General features: G+C 37.0%; 1 protein-coding gene and 1 long non-coding RNA gene across 3 annotated transcripts in view; one reads left to right on the forward strand and one right to left on the reverse strand.

Annotated features, from left to right (window-relative positions):
- The window catches only part of PALLD (palladin, cytoskeletal associated protein), a 158,327-nt gene extending 141,602 nt beyond the window's left edge, over positions 1 to 16,725 (forward strand). For both annotated transcript variants that reach the window (XM_068942439.1, XM_068942440.1), the window contains exons 15-20: positions 4,331 to 4,425; positions 9,717 to 9,849; positions 10,807 to 11,014; positions 11,758 to 11,923; positions 13,370 to 13,503; positions 14,530 to 16,725. In XM_068942439.1, coding sequence (XP_068798540.1) covers positions 4,331 to 4,425; positions 9,717 to 9,849; positions 10,807 to 11,014; positions 11,758 to 11,923; positions 13,370 to 13,503; positions 14,530 to 14,702 — 909 coding nt within the window. In that variant the 3' untranslated portion in view covers positions 14,703 to 16,725. The remainder of the gene's footprint in view (positions 1 to 4,330; positions 4,426 to 9,716; positions 9,850 to 10,806; positions 11,015 to 11,757; positions 11,924 to 13,369; positions 13,504 to 14,529) is intronic.
- Positions 10,925 to 21,233, reverse strand: LOC138067193 (uncharacterized). Its single transcript, XR_011141019.1, has 4 exons — positions 20,246 to 21,233; positions 19,381 to 19,428; positions 14,334 to 14,354; positions 10,925 to 11,052 (listed from the first exon to the last, which is right to left on the reverse strand). It is a non-coding gene; the product is annotated as an uncharacterized lncRNA (long non-coding RNA).
- Between the last annotated feature and the right edge of the window lie 563 nt (positions 21,234 to 21,796).

Raw genomic sequence — 21,796 nt, forward strand, 5'->3', positions numbered from 1 at the left:
ATAGCGTATGTGTTATACAAGGGGAAAAAATCAAGGTTACCAGCAAAAGTAACCCCGTCCAGCCAACCTCTTGCATTATTCTTCTGTTGACACTACTCGGTGACTGAGGCCAACTTTTTGAAATGAATGGGAGTGTACACCTCAGCGTATTTACATTAGCAGTGATTGCAGTTCTACAAGGCAAAAAACTTCTAGCACTTAATATGTAGAGAGGAAGGCCTGCTGTGCTGGTCCCAAAGCCTTAAGCAATCTTTTTCTGAAGCACACGGTGTTACTGGTTTTGTAATACCATTTGTTCTTCACAGACCGAATACGAGAGCTGTGGAATACAAAAGAAACCCACTAGTGCACTGAACATAACGAAAGTCACAGTTCAAGCATCCTACTGAAGTAACTTTTTCAATCTACTTTTCCTACAGCACAGCAAGTTGAGGGAAATGATTTGCACATGAGAGAGCAAGGCAGTAACATAACTTAGGGATATAATGGATTGTTCTCTTCTGTAGCACCAAAGGTCTTGCCAAGACCAGAAATGCAAGCAGGATTACACTGTAAAATAACAAACTCTATCACAGAGACAGAATTTAATCTAAACAGGAGTGTTGTGCTCTGTTGTGCATGTTGCTAGGTTACTTAACATGACGCTTCCATTTTTGCATTGCTCTCTTAACTGTCAACTCTGCTCATGTTGCAGCGGCTTTGTGAACGTATGCGACTGTATACACACGTACGCACAACACACAATAGCAGTTTTAATCGAGCCCCCATCCTGTGCCATTCCCCCCACCCCACACACACACATATTGCAGTGCTTATATCTAGATAGCTTAAATGTTATTTCCACGTATACAAATAATACTTCATAGAAATAGCACAAGCCCTGAGTAATTTTTCAAACTGGGAACTTTTATACATAGAATAGCGTTGTGTTATAACACTTGCAACCATTTAAATTGTACAAAGTCACAGCAAGTTTTAAATTGAGAAATACTTATATACCTGCTCAAGGTAGGAAGCAGATCCCGTTCATCTTCCTGGTAGTGTTGATCTTCCTGGTAGTGTTGTATTACTGCATGTACAGTTCCACTATGTACTGTTAGCGTTTGAGCCGAAATCTTAGATTACTTGATGGATAAACTGCCTTTGAGTTTGGGCATTGAAATCTGTCCCTGAATAATTTTTATAAGCATATTTAGGGTCTCTTTCTTAACATTTGTTATTCTGAATAAAGCTTCTTTGATGACACACCAGTTAACTAGATTATCAGCTCTGCCCATTGCTGACATTCATTTCTTAGTGGATTTTTAAATGTACTAAAGTGTAAAGTTTCTATATTGATCCTGCTTTGGGGATTGAAAAAGCAGTTTTGTGAAATGATAAAATTCTGTGCCTGTGCTTTTTTTTTCTTCTTTGGAGAAGAACCAGAAGCAGTGTCCTCTGGCTCCCCCTAAACAAAACATCTGTTTCACCAAGCCCAGTAGAGTCTGTCTTCACAGTGTAATTCCCAAGTAAACATAATTATTTCTCCTAGCATTAGCTTGCTTTTACTATGCATTCAACGGTATAGTGGAGGCAAAGAACAGCTAGGAGTTAATGTGCTAGCCTTTCACACTAAAAAATTTGGATTCCAATTCTTTTAAGTCATCCTGAATGGAAATAATTTTGGCTTAGTTTCCTAAATTCTAATGGAAAGTTGTCTACATCTCAAAGCTATCATGAAGTTAGGCAAATTTGGCAATCTTTCCTTAGGGAAAGCAAAATACATGAATGTAAGGGAGCTCCCATCACGACTGGCAGAACTTTGCTAGACTGTTGTTGGTTTTGGTCAGGGCCATTAGGACCACCAAAGTAAAACACAAAAAGGCATACTCTTAGTTGCTAAAATAGATTTAGTTTACTAAAGCAAAGAAGCCAGTTCATTAAAGCTCTGCCTGTTTATGCCTCTGATGTGCTGGACTAATGCTACAGAATTCCCATATGCAAAATGACTTGCTAACACACCTTGGAAATTAGCACTAGCAAGTCTGGAATCTAGGCTCTGACAGCAGTAAAATTTGCCGTATAACTTAATCCAGAGCAAACTGACCCCGGACCAAGAACATCACAAAATCAATCATCATGTGCGTTTCAGCCCTTTAGTGAAGGGTTACATCCCTTAACTGATCTTGTTCCAGTAGCTATGTAACTATGGGCTCACGTCTATATTTTTGCCACCCTTCATCTCATTTTCGTTTTCCTTTGCAAGATGCACCCCCAGTCCTAGGTCTGTATTTCCTGATGTTCTAGGCCATGGTCTCATGAATCTCTTGCCCCTCACCACTTCCTTCCCTTTTCCAAATCTTTGGCCACCTACTTGTACTTCCTTCTCCAAATTCCTTACAGTCCTTCATGTTCCCATTTATGATGTCTTCATGTATTGAGGTACACAGAAATTAACCCAAAATGACTGAACTCATCACCTGCCAGCAAAAGGTTAATATGCAGTGGTGCCTAAAATAGAAATGTATTTGTTCCAGATGTTTTTAATGGCCTTGTACCACCAAAAAAAAAAAAAGTTTTTGCTTAAGAAATTGCTCCAGGTCATGAGCAATGGCATATTTTAACACAAGTATTTTTCTCGTGGACTAACTGGGTCATGGGAATAAAAACGGGATGCAAAGCCTTAATTTCCAACAGTCCAGCAGTAACAAGAGCATCATTACCATTTGGCATCTGCGTAGTGCCCTGTGTGAAATTGTTTTCTGAGCTTTGGACAGTTGTTAGCAGCTATTTGCACATTCTCCCCCCCCCCCCCCCCCCCCCCCCAAAAAAAAAAAAAATTACTGCATCGCATTTGTCACTTTTGTTATTCATGCTGGCAGATGCGAGTGTGGAGCTCACATACATTGCAAAGCTAATGCAGATGGGGTGCATCTTATATATTTTATCTACAAGGTCTTAAAAATATATTTTTAAGTAAGTGATTAAAATTATTACATTGTTATATACATAAGCATATAAATTTTTAATACATTAAAGATGTAGCTTTTATAGTTGTATCTAGTGTAGATGTTTGTTTAAATGTGTTTTGTGCTGTGATTGTAGCATACAGAGTTGCTAATCCAATATTAGACTAGGCAGCATCTTCATTTTACTTCCCTTTGTGCTAACTCCAGAAGGTGTAGAAGTCTATTTTCTGGCTAGCACCTCACAGGCTTTTTCAGACTGTCACACAGCTAGAAGTCTCTTGCTGTTTCTTACATCAAGCTCTGCACTTTTTTCTGCTGCCCTGAAAAGTGCTATTCTGGCACTCAAGTCCACCTCAAATGGCTGATGCAAAGGTGATGCTGGCTCTTGTTTTGTCTCCATCCCATCACTTAACTAACTCCACCTCTGTCCGTTGACTTCCAATATTTTTAGCATATTTGCCTGCAAATACTTCCGTTAGTTGTAGCACCACTGTGCCGCTGACCCACTAGGTGCCTTTACCTTTTATATGGTCAATTCTGCAGTGCCCTGGATATCAGCTGTGCCAGCCCAGCAATTTTGAGTTCATGCAAGCTGAGTTGTTACCCTAATGAGTTACCATTTGTGAGTGCAGTGTCCAATCCATCTTTTAAAAAAAATAAAAGTTTGACATGAGATAGATACAAAGCAAAACTGAACATAGAACTGAACACAAAGAGTCCACACGTTTTATTTAAAGCTTTATCATTCACAGAGAATAACCTAAACAGACTGGACTATCCGATACCCAGCGATGCAGTCAAGTGGGATTCCTCTCCCCAAACAAGGGTCTCTCTCAGGGGGGAACCTCTAAGTACTTGAACAGTTCTGTAGTTTTTTGCATTCATGGTCTTTTGACCTGTGAGCCTGCCAGATCAAGAGGACCAACCCACTTTGGATGCAGGAGCTCTGTCATGACAAAGTGTCATTTACAAGGGTGGCTTATCTTGTCATCTTGCCTTTTTTTTTTTTTTTTTTCATTTGCCAAACGCAGAAATCTCCCAACTACTTCCACATCAATAACTTGCAGCATATTGGCTATTAATGACTTCATTGCCGGTGTTCCTCATTATTTTTTTTAAAGAAGACTATTCTGGGATGTGAAGTAAACCTTGGACTATTTTAACCATGACTTTGTTACAGTCGCAACTGTTGTTAGATTACAAGCTGGTAAAATAGTTTAAGATCAGAAGCTGTCTTGACAAATGCTTTTAAATGACTTTGAAAGAAGAGATTGTATTGCAGGTCTGTAACAGGTGGGCAAAAAGAAGACTCAGACTGAAAATTTATTAATAGTACATGCTTTTAAGTATTTTAATTTTCCTTCTCTCCGTCATCATAACAGGGCAGAGTAAGCTGCACTGGAAGGCTTATGGTTCAAGCTGTAAATCAAAGAGGCCGTAGTCCTCGGACACCTCCTGGTCAGCCTCATGTTAGAAGGTACTTTACGTTTTTTTTGTTTTTGTTTGTTTGTCTGTTTGTCTGTTTGTTTGTTTGTTTTAATATGTGGTTTGCAAAATTACTATGATGATAGATAACAAATCTGAAGTAAGAACGTAAGTTAGCAGTATGGTGTACAGGAAGAAATCTCACCTCTGCTGTCTAAAAAATGCTGCAAACTTGGCATACCCAGAAACATAAGCAACCAGTGTATTTATGTGCCCTTTAAGTATTTTTAATTTTGCGTGCCTTCTCTGTCCTCCCTGCCTTGAGACATTCACTGATTACTCCTTACTCAATTTACGCTACAAGCTGTTGGGAAAGACCTTGCCACTTACTGTTTTTTAAAACATCTCACCTAATTGGGAATTGGGATTCTATTGGGAGTCCATACTTTCTGCAGCTTTTATTAAGTATTCATTTAAAGAAACAGTAGAAATAACTCCACACCACAAAGTTTAGATTTACATTTGAAATATTTTAGTATTTCAGTGATTTCAGTTCAGGTTCTGGTAAGGAATTAGGAGTCAGAAATAAAGTATTAAACTTATCTTTTGTGAAGTTTGTGATTAATTCACATCTGAAGATTTGGTTTATGTTTTTGAACTATATAAGGGAATCTTCCCTTCAAAAATTGTTTTTCCTTACAGAAAGCTTTTATGAGGCTATTTAACACAGCTGAGACATCTTTAGACTATACAAAAAAAATCATTTTAGTTAACCAAACAGAACTGCTTTCAAGGAAGTACAAGGGCTCCAGTTCAGGTTTCTGTGGTGGTGTGGCACATGTTTTGATTAACGGCTACTGGCCATAGAACCTCAATATTGGCTAATTATAATATATAGAGTAGATATAATTACCTATCATGAAGATGCAATAGGGAAATTCACATACTTACTTAACTGGTAACAGTTAGCAGTGGTATGTATTATAGAACTGCTGCATGAAAACCAGGCTCTTTTCCCCACTCTGGTAACTAGAAAGTTGTTCCAGGGTGAAGTCTTCTTTAAAAGATCTCATCAGTCTTATTTCTACACTGAACAAACTGGGGTCCCCACAGTACTTCGGTGCTTCCTGCCATCCCTCATAGAGGTGTCCTACCGGCTGCCCCATAACCTTTCACATTTAGGCCTAGGAAGCCCAAAGCTCAAAACATTTATGCAGGGGAATAGTCTGCTATCACCGGATTGTCAGAACAGCCCCAAAAACTATATCCATTTGGTGAAGCCTGTCCAGTAAATAAAGCAATTTACACCTGCAAATAATGGGTAAATGACAATGGCAGGTTTGCAATGAAAAGTCTGTTAAGTCCAGAAAGGGAAGAGTTGCCAGGAAGAGTCAGGTTTCAACTGAATTAGTCTATGTACACATGTGAAGTGAGAAAGTGGAAAACATCTTTAAAAATTGGGAAGGAAGAAAGGAAAATGCAAGCAAAAGAGCACTAAGCAGCTGATCCTTCTGCACCTTTCTGAAGGATAAAACGTGCATCTGTTCCTTTCTGCAACGGGCAGAACCCTCAAATAATAATAGGGGGCGCTTGTTTTTTAAACCTCCCCTAATGTGATTGAAACCTGAGGCTGCTTATGTCTAGTATTTTATTTTCTAATTGCTGCAAACCCTCAGGCAGCTGCTGCAGTTTTGGATGGGCATCCAGCGGAGTTATAAATAAGAGATTTCCATGTAGCAGTTTTAATTAAAATAAGAGCAAAGGGAATTCTCATTTCCAATATGATTACCAGATTTGAAGGTCTCATCCTAATTATGTTTGCTTACTTAAGGTCTGTTTCTACTAAGCATTCAGCACAGTATTGTTTTTGTTTAGCAACATTTCTTACTTTTCTGTCATCCAGTTTTCCATGAGACTGATGAAATTTGAGTATTTAATATATTCCTAAGGCAGACTCCCACCATCAGGTTTTCTGCTGTAACATACCACAATAATGTGTTCCCCAATACACTGGAATATTTGTCATATGTATTTTTCATATAGTTTTGGCAAGTGTTACTTCTGTAGCATTAAGGTATTTTTTTTCTATAAACTTTTTTTGCCTGAAAGCAACAAAAACTTGTTTACAAGTATAATTATTAGCTTTATGAACTTTATGTTTGTTACACTGTTGACAGGTTTCTTCCTGAAGTATTTTAAATGTTTCACAGAATGTCTTTTGGCAGAAGATCTCACTATTTTTGTTATCTTCACTACTTTACAGCTATTTTAAAATAATTTCTTTATAGTTGTGTTTATTAAATTTTTAATGTTGTATTTTTTTGAGTTTTGCTTAGTCCGCTAATACTACCTTCTTAGTATTACTTTAGAGGAAAGACTTCTGAACTGTCTGAAGTGTACAAAGCTGGGGCTAAATCCCTTAGACATCATGACACTCAACCCTTAGGCACCTAAACTGTCTTGCAGTGAAATGCAACCAGAGCCCCAAATGAATTAGCTTTAAAATTCATGACGTTTAAGAAAGATTTCAAAAAGGAAATATTCTTACTGCCCTGCTCTAACTTAGAGGATTAATTTGAACATAATCTGCCTTATCCCAAATTAGTGATCGTTGTAGTAGTCAGTTGTAAAGTCTTCCCCAAGTTCTTGCTCTCTGAAATTCCTAGTGCATTTATCTGTACCAACCCACAGTCTCTCCACTGAGAGTGTGCACACCCCCATCTGTACACATTTAGTACCTGATGTCAGCATTGCTCAAACTGTCTTTGCAACTTGATGTCCATATCACAACTCTGATGAACCTCCAAATAATCCAAGGGTATTCCAGCTTCTTGCCATTCATTGTTTCTAAACATCGGAAGTACTTGGCTCCGCTCATTTCGTTACCTCTTTAAAACCACAACATGTTTTAAAATAAAAATAACTCTAGTTTTACCCCTCAAGGTAAAGACTTAAAAGTAGTGTGCAATTTTTGAGGTAAATTTATAAAGAGGTGAAACAAAATGCACTATTCATTTCTGACCCTAGACTGAACAGCATTCTGATTTAGGTTTCCTTTTGAACGTGTAATTTGAGAACTTAGTTAAGGAAGGATTTGGGAAAATACCACCAGAAAAAAATTGCTTTGATCATGAACTTGTAGCCTTTTTTTTTTTTTTCTTCCACTTCAACTGGTGTAGATTTCTAACCCCTCACCCCTGGTTTTGACCGATGCAGCATTTTTATGTAGCTGAAGCAGTGAGATGGTGGCTTACAGATATATTTTCACATGCCTGTGGTGCCAATTGACTTAACCTATTTGGCTTAGCCTTACAAGCAACACACATATTAAGAAATACTAGTTACTTGTACCTCATTAGGTTGTTATCTTATAAACAGTATCTGAACAGGATGGATACAAATATTATGAAGGCAGATTCTGCATGGGCTGCCTGCAGTGTGTAGCACTTGACTAGATATCATCATTTCTGGTTGGTCTCAGAACTAATTACCAAGAGGTAAGATTGCAGCCTTTGTTAGCCATCTGTCTTCCATCCCTGCTGCAGGCAGATTAGGTATGCAGGCAAAATGGATAGGAACGACAGCTCAGCATTCCTTATGAGCCTGTCATGCAGCATCATCACTAGCATAGCTTTGGGCATGCCCAGTGGCAAAAAATGAGGTACTTAAGACCTGGATTTACTCAGCTTAAAAGTTGCATAAGCATTTAGTGCATGTGGAGATCTAAGAAGTCATGCACTTTTGATTTCAGTAGCCATTCCTAAACTAAGAAGCAGTATGTGCTAGATTTTTCCCCTACGCTTGCTTATGATTTAGCTGTGGGAAGCATGAGAAGATTGTTAAAAAGTCAACATTTATCTATTTATGACAGATAATACTTATGGTAGTACAAGTGATGATCTGTCAAAATTCAAACAGAGCAACAATAAAGAGAAAGGCAACAACAAACCAAATTCAAACAAGTCTAATTTAACTTCCCTCAATGGAATAGAATCTGTGGATCTAGAGTGTTTATCTTCCATACAGTAGTACAGCAGCATCTTGTATTCCAAATGTAATTGTTAAGGGGTTTAAGCTGTTTTGTCATGATTTATTTTAAATTAAAGAAATTTCCCTGAGTTAGAGAAAATGCAGTATAGCCATATATACTGCAGATGTTGGCTAAAACAGAAACATGGGCAAGGCCTAATATGATGTGGAAGCTTTCCATTCAGAAAGGGGAATCTCACTGTAAGATGTCACTGATAAATACTGCCTTAAGATATTTGACTGACTTCTTCACTGCAACAGGATGTTACTGTAGGTAACAGCTGGGTCTAGAATGGCATCTATTGGAGCTGATCAGGCAAGGACAAAAACTGATATAAAACTGTTTTAATGGCATGCTTGCATTAATTTCTAAATCACACAAATGGAATAACTCTGATTTCAGTTGGAAATGAAAAACAATTTAAATAGGAACTGCTTAAATAAAGATTCAATAGATTAAATGAACGGGCAAGAACAGCTGATGCTAGAAAAGTATTAAGTTGTATTTTGGAAGCTTATGGTGGGAACTGCTCATCAGTACTATTTCCAGGATTTTTTTTTTAAAACTTTTCATGGTACTTTTATTAAGACTAGTTTACAGATGAAAGCTTTTCTTTCTATTGCTCGCAAATGAAATTCTCATTGTTTGACACAATTCATGGCTTTGAAAATGGTCAGCAATATCGCAAACAAAAAACTTACATGAGAAATAGGTATCCAGAGCAGTTATACTCTAATTCACAGAATTTTCTGTATGGTCTTCAGTAGTGCAGAACAAGAGAAAATGAAAAATAAGTCTTATGCGATGTGGAAAGTCTCGTCTCAAGTGAGATGAGCTAGCTTTTAGCTGCTATTTTTTTCTGAAAAGTAGACATAATCATACATTTACTTTCTGGTGTAATCAGCAACAGTGAAGGACTTACTTACTTAAATACACAGAACACAAGAGGTGAGGAGTTGAAGATATATGCTAATGGCCTACCAACTTTAATTTGTATTTTGGCAATTTATTCTAATTCTAAAACAAAAATATTATCACGTATAAGTATTATTATAAGTGTAATTATTCTGTAGCAAAATTGTTTTCTAGATTATATTTTGCCACAAGATGTACATTTATTGGAAGTAGTAAGTACAAAGTGTCATATTTATCTTAGTTTGCACTAAATGCTACCTGTATGTGTGTGTAGATATGGAGTGATTTTACTATAGGTCTAAGTGACTTAAAATTTAGAACAATTTGATAAGTGATTTTAGTTCTTGTGATTTAGCAGAGGAAAAAAAAAATTTACCTTTATTTCATGTTATCTTAAGACCACGATCTCGATCAAGGGACAGTGGTGATGAAAATGAACCAATTCAGGAACGATTCTTCCGGCCTCATTTCCTGCAGGCTCCTGGAGACCTGACTGTGCAAGAAGGAAAACTCTGCAGAATGGACTGCAAGGCAAGTATCAAGCAAAGGATAACCGCTGCCTTTCTATAATGTTGGCTGAGTCAAAAAACAAGTTAGATAAGTTTTCTTTTTTTTTCAGCTATTTAACCTATTGGCAGTTGCAGTGACTGTCAATTGGTTAATTAGTCTCACTGCTTATGAGCAAGTTGGCAATTAAAAGCTTGCTGAGTCTCCAATGAGAGTGCTTCAGGTAAATCTTACAGCTAACAAAAAAATGATTTTTAGAATTCAGCTATGTTGGGGGGTAGCAGCAAACATTATAAACACAGTGTGCGTCTCAGTTTTCAATCCTTTCAGCACTTCAGTTTCAATCTCCCCTTAAAGTTTCAGACAGTCTAATCTTGATTTATGATTTTGCTTAAGAGAATTAATTAAGACTCAAACTTCTTCTGTTTACTTTATGGTGATATATTTGGGAGCAGCTATTTGCTTTCAAGCAGTACCTCCAGCAAATGGCATCGCTTTCAACAGTACAAGTTTGGTTCAAACAGACCAAGTATAAATTAGTACAGACAGCGCTGTCACTAATAAGTTCCACCTAAGTGGAACGGAATTTAGAGTTCAACAGTTAGTCAGCTAACGCCCCTTTGTCTGCAAGTTTTCCACAAGAAATTAATCTAGAAAGGAACATCTCCAATCAAAAAAGACAAAAGGTGTCACCCTGCTTTTTGTTTTGCAATGCATTATTATTTAGATTCTAGCATAGCTAAACACTGATCTTTTTTCAGTCACACCCATGAAACATCCTGTAATTCAGGGAGTTGGCCAGAAGGTAAGTAAATTAATGCAACTGAGTCAGCGTGTAATTCAGGATAGAATTAGACCTTTAAATCTTGTGGTACACCTGCAGTAGCAAACAAAACCAAACTTCTCTGAAGTAACAAGTCACGACTTCTCCAGTGTTTTGTACGTCTAAGACCATTTCCCATTATTCTGCTCATGCTTAAGGTTAGTGGATTACCAACTCCAGATTTAAGCTGGCAACTTAACGGAAGACCAATTCGTCCTGATAGTTCTCACAAAATGTTGGTGCGTGAGAATGGTGTACACTCCTTGATCATAGAACCAGTCACAACTCGAGATGCTGGAATCTACACATGTATCGCCAGCAATCGAGCTGGTGAAAATACATTCAGCCTGGAGCTCATTGTTGCAGGTAACATCTTCAAACTAAGCTTCCGTCCATACTGAGCACTGTAAGGGTTATATGAAAAAGGAAAACATAAGCAGTGAAATGACAAGATTGGGGGGGTAGGGAATTTAAAAAAAAAAAAAAAAAAAAGGAAAACGAGTAGTAATAGAACTATACCATATTCGTAAGTGATACATTTATGTTATGTTTTGGCATGAGTTCACTGGCACATGATCTCTGTGTGCACAGTTAGGAAAAGAGGGCTGTTGTCCTGAGGCACCGTTGAGCCCACAAACCAGACAAATGAGTTCAGTGTTTTTTTAATGGCAATTTGTACACACCCATTTCTACCTATGAGTTGTTAGTATGATATGATTTGTGTATTTCACAGGATATTAAATTAATGCCATTTCAACCTTTTGGTAAAACGGATCCTGCTATAATTAAAGACCTCCATACTTTTAAGGACTACAAAGGTGCGCTGTTTAACAGGCACAGTGCCCCCAGTTCATCTAGTCTTGATGCTCCACATCTGAATTCTTTCTAGAGGGTGGGAAATCAGCTCTCCTGGAGCTCACGGTTCTCCTCTTAAAATACTGATATGACAGTGCTTCAGATGAACCCGGACTGGAGTGATTGATTAATGAGGGCAACACTAAGTATCCTGCCACTTAGATTTTTCATGATTGTTTTTTAGCATATTGCTGAAAGAAAGGCTGCATTTTAATAGACTAGTGTCAACATTACTGCAATCTTTATTTTCACAGCTAAGGAAGTACACAAAGCACCTGTGTTTATAGAGAAACTACAAAACACAGGCGTGGCTGAGGGATATCCAGTGCGACTGGAGTGTCGAATCTCGGGGGAGCCATCTCCTCAGATATTTTGGAAGAAAGAGAATGAGTCACTCACATACAACACTGACCGAGTGAGGTTAGCATGATTTAGAATAATCTCCCCATACATAACTTCAATGACTATCTATCTATCCTATAATACAAACGAAAGAATAGAAGGTCATAAAAGTATGCTTTGTGTGAACAGCAACGCGTAAATATTAACTAGTTGTTATAGTGCTTTATGACATTTACTCAAACTTGGATTCAGGCTGGTGGCAGAGCCAGAATTAACATATTATTAGTTGTGTTTTCCAGCCTTGCATTTAAACAACTATCTTTGCACTTTAAGCAAGTTGAGAAACAGTTTTCTCCCTTTTAGACCCAAGGCTTACAGAAATTTACTGGTGAAAACCTAGACTAAGTAAAGCTATCTATCTGCTTCACAGCAGAAAATTCTTGATTCAAAACTCTGCTGTGCAGTTAAGCCACTATGATTCAACAATAAAGGAGCTTTCTTAAGTGACAGTAGTGGAATATCTAGGGTATTCACTCTCTGGCAGAATACTTGCAAAGAAACAAAGGAGGAACTAGACCTCCGGTGTTCCTTCTCCCAGCTAACTATCCTGATTTCTTGTATGCAGAATGCACTCTATTTGGCTAACAGTGTAGTTATTCCCACACAAGTGGAACTAACTGCACGAGAACTCTGGGCTTAAATTCTTATTACAGATAAATGCTTTAGGCAGTGCTTAAAACCACACATTTTTCTCCAGCATTTCCTAAATTATAGTTCAAGCAGATTCCTTCCTTGCTCAGCCTTCTCGCTTTTGTCACCTTCATTCTTCAGCACTCCATTTTTCCGTGCCTCTTTCAGGAGTGTAGCCACCTAAAAGTTGAGCCCAATACGCCTGTTGCTACTATTTTCTATGAATGTAACTACGAGTTAGTGCTAGTTTTTAATCACAGAAAAATAACTTTATATGGCATTACGATGGAAGGAGTGAAGAAGGAGTAATGATGTTCTACACTTTTTTAAATCCTAAGAGCTACAAACTTATCATCAATATTTGATAACATTTTGTAGGAATGTTTAAGAGCAAACTCATGATTTCAAGAAAAGAAACTTATTACTGATATGATACTGTAATAAATTGTTGCTATCCTTCTAAATAACTAATATTTCAATACCTCATTCCTCAAGTCAAGTCTTTTATCCTTCCCCCAAAAGTCTGGGTAAGTTCTGGTTTCCCTACTACTTCCCTACTACAGATTTCTACATGTCTTAATCTGTAATTATGAAAGCAAAGGTTACTTGAAATATTTTTGCTTCTTGGCTTTTAATAAAGGATATTAAACTGCCAAATAGTTAACTCTACTCCAGGTTTTATTTTCCACTTGCTAATTTCAGAGGAAGTTTCATATTAATTAAAAGTGGGCTATAATTAATCTGTAACTAGGACTGGGTCTGCTTATAATTACCTTTAAAAGTATTCTACAGTGGTTTGTATTTAAATAGTAATTTTGATTCTCTTTTGTTTAGTATGCACCAGGATAACCACGGCTACATTTGCCTGCTTATTCAGGGAGCTATGAAAGAGGATGCTGGGTGGTATACTGTTTCAGCTAAGAATGAGGCTGGGATTGTGTCTTGCACTGCCAGGTTGGATGTTTATAGTAAGTGCTATCAATTTTCATGATCAATTTAATCCCCCAGAAAGCAACAGTTCTGAAAATTTCAGTTTATTCACAGAATGGTTTACATTGGTCTCTTTTTCTTTTGTTTATAGTTTCTCCTCAATAATAACGATCCACATCAAGACAACAAATGCTCTGTCAAAGTACATTTCACCACCTTTCAGATACCTAAAGCAAAATGAGCATGCATGCTTTCTCTTTTTTTTTTTTTTTTTTGCTTACTATATTAAACATAGTGAATTAACAGTAGATAATGGCATGATTACCCTAGTTTTGTGGATCATTATTACTATCACTCTGCTAGCACTTCCCTAACCTTTTGTATTCTTTTGTACATTAGTCTGTGATACACCTGTGACAGCTACCAGAAGTGCAGTTGCTCTTATGGCTCACTGCTTAATTAGTCAGTTCATTCCATTGCAGGTTCTTATATAATGAATGTTTTCTTCAACCAAAATCTCTCACCAGTCCTTTCATAGGAGTAATAAATGAGGAGGGAAAAAAACCTGAACAATAAAGGATGGTTTCTGGGGTGGCAGGGATAGTGGGACATGTGAATTGTACATTAGGCTCAACATTCTTCAGGATACATGGGTTGGCAATGGCAACCAGATGATTTCCTTTCATATACAATAAATAACCCTAACTGTAATAGTAGTGCACGGAAACCAGTACCTCGCTGTCAGTCTTCTGACTAACAGAAGGAAAGGTATTAGGATGCACAACTTTGAAAAAAATAAAAGGAAAAGGGGAGAAAGCAATGCTATAAAGGCAAAGTAACAAACAGAAAAACTGTTGTTTCTACTTACCGCATTTGGAGGTGAAACTAGCTGCTGAGAAAAAAAAAAACACTAAGAAATCAAATAAGCTTATTTTTGATATTATGCTTTTTTGCTGCTCAGGAATTAGTATCTCCTTTACAAATGGTTGATTGTGTATTGGGTAAGCTTTATTGCAGACATCAAGATGGTTGAATTTTATTATTATTATTTTTTAAATCTACAGCCCAGTGGCAACAACCGCCTCAGACAACCAAGCCAAAGAAGGTGCGGCCCTCAGCGAGTCGATACGCAGCACTTTCTGACCAGGGACTAGACATCAAAGCAGCTTTCCAGCCTGAAGCAAATCCAGTTCATCTTACAATGCCGTCTGGCCTGGTAGAAAGCGATGATCTGTAGATCCAACCTGCCACCTCCATCTTTCTTTCAAAGCGGAAACACTGAAAGCCATTGCCTTGACCAATGATATTCCTATGTCACTTTATGCAAAGGCAGACACCTTCAAGTACAAAAGGTAAACAACAAACACAGCAACCGTATATTCCTTATTCATTATACCAAATTAGAAGAATAGCTAGATTATTAATAGAAATGTACACATTGCACAACAAATCACATTCACCAGTTCCTTATACCTAAGTTGCTTCAGCTCTTATGAATAACCCTTTTCGTAAAGGCCAAAATACTACAGTGAGACAGACTTTTCAGAAGGAAACACTATTTATCACTACATGCCTTCGTAAGCAACAAGTTAGATGCTACACAATCTTGATGGTGCAAAATATTTTATCTGAGGCCATTAGATCACAAAATTAGAATGTATGGTTATCTATAGTTCTAAAATGGCAATGCATTCTGATAGCTACAATGAACAAGTGCAATATTGTAAGAATAAAACAAGAAGGGACAAGGAAGAGAAATGTAAGCAAATGCTGCATCTCTGCAAACTGCTTTCTATTCTACAAAAAAAAAAAAAAAAAAACCCAACCTTGCCTTAAATGCTGTTTGTATGGGCAATCCTATAATGGAACATTGACACCATAATTTTTAATTCTTTTGTATTTTTCCTTTTTGCCACCTAATAGGAGGCTTACTTTTAAACATACAGTAAAGCTAATTTAAGCATAAATAATGTAACCTCTTCAAGATTATGGAGAATAAGAGCTGAGTGTAATAATAGTCTACTATGGACTAGAAATCTAGAGGGGGAAAAAAAATGCCAACAATATGAACCACTGCATTAAGTTACTGCAAGGGGTTGGAGGGCGGGACAGGGGAAGACATTGAAACTCTCTATGGGTTTCTTGCAAACAGTCTGTAACCTTGTAATACTACCATGCAAACATTTGAAATTCCAAGGACACTGAGAAATAGGGAGTATAGGTATGGGACATCTGACTGTTTAGAGCTTCTGTAGTATGTATGAGGATTTTTAGGAATGTATAGTAAGTGAAAAAATGGGTTGAGACTGCAATAGGAATTTAAAATGACAAGTATACACCATTAAGTGATAGGTTCACAGACCTGAGGAAGTAGAGAATGAAGCTGGACTACAACAAAATTTGTGCCTTTTTTTTTTTCTTATCACATGTCTCTGCTAGTTTTTGTTGTTGTTGTTGTTGTTCTCCTCCCTATTGTAGGCTAATAACACCTTTTTAATGGATAGGGTCTGTGAGCAGTAGGTGAAATACCTTAAGACTATTTTCAGAATGCAAATCCACATCAAACTGGAGCCCTACCTAGTCTAACCTGACTAGGTAGTTTTAAATTAGAACCAAATGAATTTCAGACGAAGGGGAGGGAGGGATGGAAGAATTAGTAGGCCTGACAAGAAAAATGAGCATTTGATGGTACGAGCATACTTCGCTATGAAAGGAAAACACTGTATTCCTTATATGAAGCACATATATGGTATCTTTCATTATTTATAATAAAAGTTTTGAAATCTTTTATCTCAGTTCAGTTATTCAGAAGTCCTGTATTTAGGAGTTTTTTTTAATTTTGTATTTGTGTACACCATATATTGCATTACTGCTATACATGTATTGCTCTGTAAGTACACAAAGTTTGTTTTGTGTTTTTTTTTTTTTTAGTGACTAATAAACTTTAGCACATAAGGTAGTACTATTCTATGCAAACTGGTGCAGGATACGACCAGTTAAGGGGATCGTTACTCTAAATTAATGTCATAGTCTGTCATATTTGAATAATCTGATTATATTCTAGAAAAAGGATGTCATATCATTTGCCAAATTTTTCTTGACTGTGACATGCTAATTTACTGTTTTTTTTGTTTAGCTTCACTAGCATTATTTTGCCACCTTTTAATTGTATTTATAAAAATGTACTATCATTACTTTGGATTGTTGTGCTGATATAATGTGGGTTTAACATCAATAAATACTACACAAATAGAAAGTTTTCCTTCTGGTAAAGGCTATTAAATGTTTTAGTACAAGTGTGCAAGTGTAAGATTTAGAAATTTAACTATTATGAACACAAGTGAAATGAGGGCTATATGGAGTTTCTAAAAAATGCATAGAATTTATCAAAATATTCTCCTTGTGACACTGAATCTTGTTTAAAGAAAAGAGGGACATGACCCACAAATCTGGAGAAACTCTTACAGAATAAAAGTACTTGAAGATGCTTTTTTTTTTTTTTTAATTAACTTACTTAGGTTAGAAAATGTGCAAGTCTGTTTTATGTATCTAGTATTTGCAATATGACATTACTTACAACTTTTTCTAAGTAAGGGCAATGTGCAAGGGCTGTTAAATTGGTTTAAGAGGAGACTTCTAAGTAGGTAATATCAAAATTAAGCAAATAAATAAAATGTTAAGCCTTACTTGTAAAACCTTATATTTTAACTAGTTTCTCTTCCTTTCCCTTCTGTGCAAAAATACCAGGAAAGCTGCAGGATAGAAATTTTTTTCTTTCAGCTTTATATTTCAGGCATTGATCGGTACAAATAGTATTATCACAACAACTAAGTCAGACCTGACATTAATGGTGATACCACTACTGAATTCAATTGAGTTTCATCTACTTACAGTAAATCCATCTTTGGCTTAAACAGTAACAATCTCTTGTGAGCTCGTTAAGATGAGGTCATCATCATTTTTGCCTGTGTGTGTGTGTGTGTATATATATATATATATATGTGTGTGTGTGTACACGCATGCACTTGAGCAGTAAATCACATCTCTAAGCAGCAAAGTTGTTTTTATGAAAACATTCAGTTGTGCTGTTACCTAGTTACTGGTGCTGTTTAGGTTTACAAATTCAAAGACAGAAGTGTGGCACGAGAAAAGGACATAATTTTTAAGCCAAAAACTGAAGTTCTTGGAAGCATCAAAGTAACTTTCAGAAGTTTCATCTCCTTCTGCAAACGCTGAAGAGACAGAACATGAACTGCAAGTGCACTTTTAGCATTTTATAGGACCAAAAAAAAAAAAAAAAGTCTTTTTGCAAGACTTTAGGTTTAGCTATAGGATGACTTTTTAAATTACTTTGGATGCTTATCAGTCCAAGTGTATTCAAAGCAATGCAAAATGCAATGCAACTGCATTCAAGATAATAACTAAATGTAAACAGAACCCCTCTGTCAAGAGTTATGTGCCAAACATGCATTGTGTGTTTTGTTTTTAGTTGGTTGACCACCTTAACACAATATAAGCCTCTATCCCTTGACTTCATGACAACAGCAATAATTAGTTAACATATGCACAATTTTTGGTCTCAGCCAATTGGAGGTTTGGGATCCTAAGCACAGTCCAGTTTGAAACCCTAGCTTGTAAATTCTAGCTTGTTCCTATGCGTTCACTTTCAAAGACCATTTTCCTTCACTTGGTATGTTAATAAATGCCTTGATACCCCACATATGGAGCCCCACATCCTTATCACTGCAAGCAGCCTGAACAGATTCAGTAGGTGGCAAGTACTTCATGAGATCATATTACCCATCATGTCATGATGCTGAGGATCAGCTGCATGATCTAGCTCTGCAACCCATTTGCCAAACCTACACTTTGCAGTATAGACGGATTACTGCATGGATTAAAAGAAATGCCTGTGCAGGATATGCACATCGACAACATTTTGATTCACCACCGCATGATTCTGCTCTATGTGCAAGGGGTGGAACTTTCTTGCATTTAACTAGTTCTCCTGAACTGATTAAAAAAACCCAATACTCCCCTTGTATAGTTTTCTGTTTGAAATAATGAACCATGAGTGCATAAGACACATTAAGCAGATGAAAACGCAGCTCCTGCCCCAAGGAATTTACAACCTATTCCACATAGCACACGCACGCGCGTGCACACACACACACACACAATTTAACCTGTCTTAAAGCATGGGTCTATAATAAAGAATTAAACTACCATTTGCATCCTTTTAGAAAAATGATTAATATATAAAATAATCCCATACTACACTGACTAACTAAAAAAAAAGGTCAATGTTTTGGAACATAATGCTCAACTCTCTCTTAGATCAAAAAGCCGGACTATTAGGAAGAGTACCTGCACAGCAATGATTTCAGAAACTATAAAGAGGCAGAGGAATGAACTTCAATCCAACAGCTCTAGGAATGTTTTGTTTTATAAAATAACTGCACTGCAATAGGTAAACACTGAGGAATGGCCAAGTCTTGTAATTGCCTTCACTTTCTAGTCCTGTAGCAGCAGAACTGAGCCAGAAACAGCTTAAGAAAAGAGAAAAAATAACAGCACATGGCCACTACTCCGAATGATGATTACATCATTTACAGCAGAAGCACTACAAATCTCATCATACTGACTGGATTAGGGTTTTTTTTTTTTTTTTGGCCAGAAACAATTTTTTTAATACACAACTAAGCATATTGCCACCCTTTCAGCCCAGAAATCTCGAGAAGAGTGTTTCTACAAAGGGGAACTTAGGGCACAAAATTTATTGCCAAGAACACCTTTCCAAGCTACTGCAAAAGGTGTTAAAAATAACTAATAATATAAGAGTTCCTATACAACATGCAACACAGCTCTATTCTATTGCAGATTAAGAACTAGTGGATTTCTGAGATGGTTCTTACCTGCAGTGCTTGTCTGCGCCACTGCTGGAGTCTTTTGTGGGAAACAGCCTGTTCAAACCAAAACATAATTTACCACACTGTTCAAGAGTATAATGCTTCTTTCTCTTTCCACCTAACATACCATTAATTTACTTCCTGCTGCAATACTTCAGTCTGATTCACTGAACATTTTTGCAATACGCTTTTAAACAACAATAAAAATTGTCCCTTTCTTAAATTCTATATTAACTTTAGCTGCACAGTCACTGATCATTTATTAGTCCATGTGTAACTATTAATGTATAATAAAAGAACTCCTAAAATAAATTTTATTTCATGTATCAGTACAACTGTTAATAAATCCAAAGATCCCCAGTTTCCACTGGGGGGGGGGGAGGGGGGAAGGAGGGGGAAGTAATTTACATAGTGTAGATTTCCAAATCTAAAAATGGCATTATACTATTAAACAGATTCCTATCAGTTGTTTCCCTCAAATGTCTTGCATTCAAAAAACATAAAACAGTTAAAAAGCCTAACAGGCAATTGAAGTTATCTTAAAATTATTATTTTTAAATACTTGTAGCCTTCCAAGTTTTCTAAGGGCAGCAAGTCCATTAAATGATCAACTTTATAACAGCAGGTTTTCATTTGTAATTAATAACATTTTCTTGCACAATATAAAAATGTATAAGGACAAGCAAAACTACCACTAGGAATTGTCCTTCTAAAATAATGAGCTTCAGGGTCAGCCTATACTTCCCAAGAGGGACGATAACAGTTACAGTGTAGAATTACTGATTCCAAGGACTAAGACTTCAGTGATCTGTCTTTGCACAGGGCAAGTGACATCCAAACCCAGGGCAAAGCAAGAAGAACACAGCAATACCTCTGGGTGGGCAGGGGGTAGGGAGGGGAATAAAAAGTTGTTTCTTGTCTTTCTACAGAAGAGGATCATCAATGTGTTTCCACCGCCCGTGCTTAAGAGTTCAGATCTTGTCCTTGTTTATTTTGGCTGAAGTCAAACAGGTATTCAGGACGAAACTCCCAGTAAGTGTTGTTGAACTGAATTTGGAAGTCAGAGAACCCTGACAAAAGAACATAGCAGACCATTAATACACTGCAATGTAGCAGAAATATAGTTCCTATTTACTGAAGATATTATAGGAAGGGGAGCTCAAATCAAGGACCTTTCTGGAGGCTAACATGAAACCAAGATTTTATAGAAAAAAAACATTAAAAGCTGCCAGCTTTGCAAAAATATGACCCTCAATTAAACGTCACTAATCTCCTATTTACAGATCAACAGAATACAGCTTTATTGCACGGCAGAAAGATAGGATGACTTCCACTCTGGTACCTTGAAACTATGGGTGAACCATATGGTGAACTATAACACTACAGGTGGTCTCCATTGTGTTGTAGCCTTCCAATAAAAAAGCTACAAGAACATGCAGAAAATGGATGCAGCTCCACTCAGCTGGCCGTCATCTCATGATCAAGAGGCATCTATACACACTAGATGGCATCTATTCAAAACAGACTCACTCACTATACTCAGTGTCTACGTATTTTTTTTCTAGGGCCACAGAAAGTTTTCAGCAGAAATACATAAACTAGCCTGATAAATAGCATAAAGAATCAGACTGAGAGCAGCAATGAAAGGGCTTTTAGGGCTTTTAACAGGCCTTCAACATACGGGTGCACATGTGTTTACAATACAGCCTCCATTATATAGGTGCAACATGTACTTTCAGCACACTTAGCCTTCGAAATACAGAGTTGGGAGATCTCTGAATAAGAATTTATGAAACGAATGTCATGCTGCCACACTAACACGCTTCAGCAATGCCATATAATCAACTTGCACTTATCCCTAAATAAATTGTTCAAGATGATGCAACAATTTCAAATCCACCACCCTGCTGAGCATGCAAGACCACCTAAACTATGTCAACTAGCAATCTGGGGCAACAGTATTTGCCCTGGAGCTCCACTTGCTCAGACTGGTGTTAGCTCAGTGACATCTGCCCTGCACATTCCTATTGCCATTACTCTCACTGTACATGCCCACAGTTCTATTTAAATATTTCCAATTATCCATATTCTCCTTTTAATTAGGCTATCCTTTCTCTTCCGAAATGTGACCTCACAAATTTACAAACTCACTGCATAATTTATGAGTTATCAATTAGACATCTTTTGTCACCAAAGTAGTCAACATTTTAATTTCTGCAATATCCATAAGATAGCAATGAACAAGGCCATTGGTTATCACTGAATACTAGTTTCTGAGATGATTTAGAACACAATAAATTCAACCGCATTATCTAGTAAGTTCAGTAGATGAAAAGTAATAACAAGTACGGAGAACAGCAGCAGTCACAAAAAACACGTCACAAATGACCCCAGATGCTTCCTTAAGGAGTGATTCCATGCT

This window comes from Struthio camelus, chromosome 4 (genome assembly GCF_040807025.1).
Source record: "Struthio camelus isolate bStrCam1 chromosome 4, bStrCam1.hap1, whole genome shotgun sequence".
NCBI classification, from domain to species: Eukaryota; Metazoa; Chordata; class Aves; order Struthioniformes; family Struthionidae; genus Struthio; species Struthio camelus.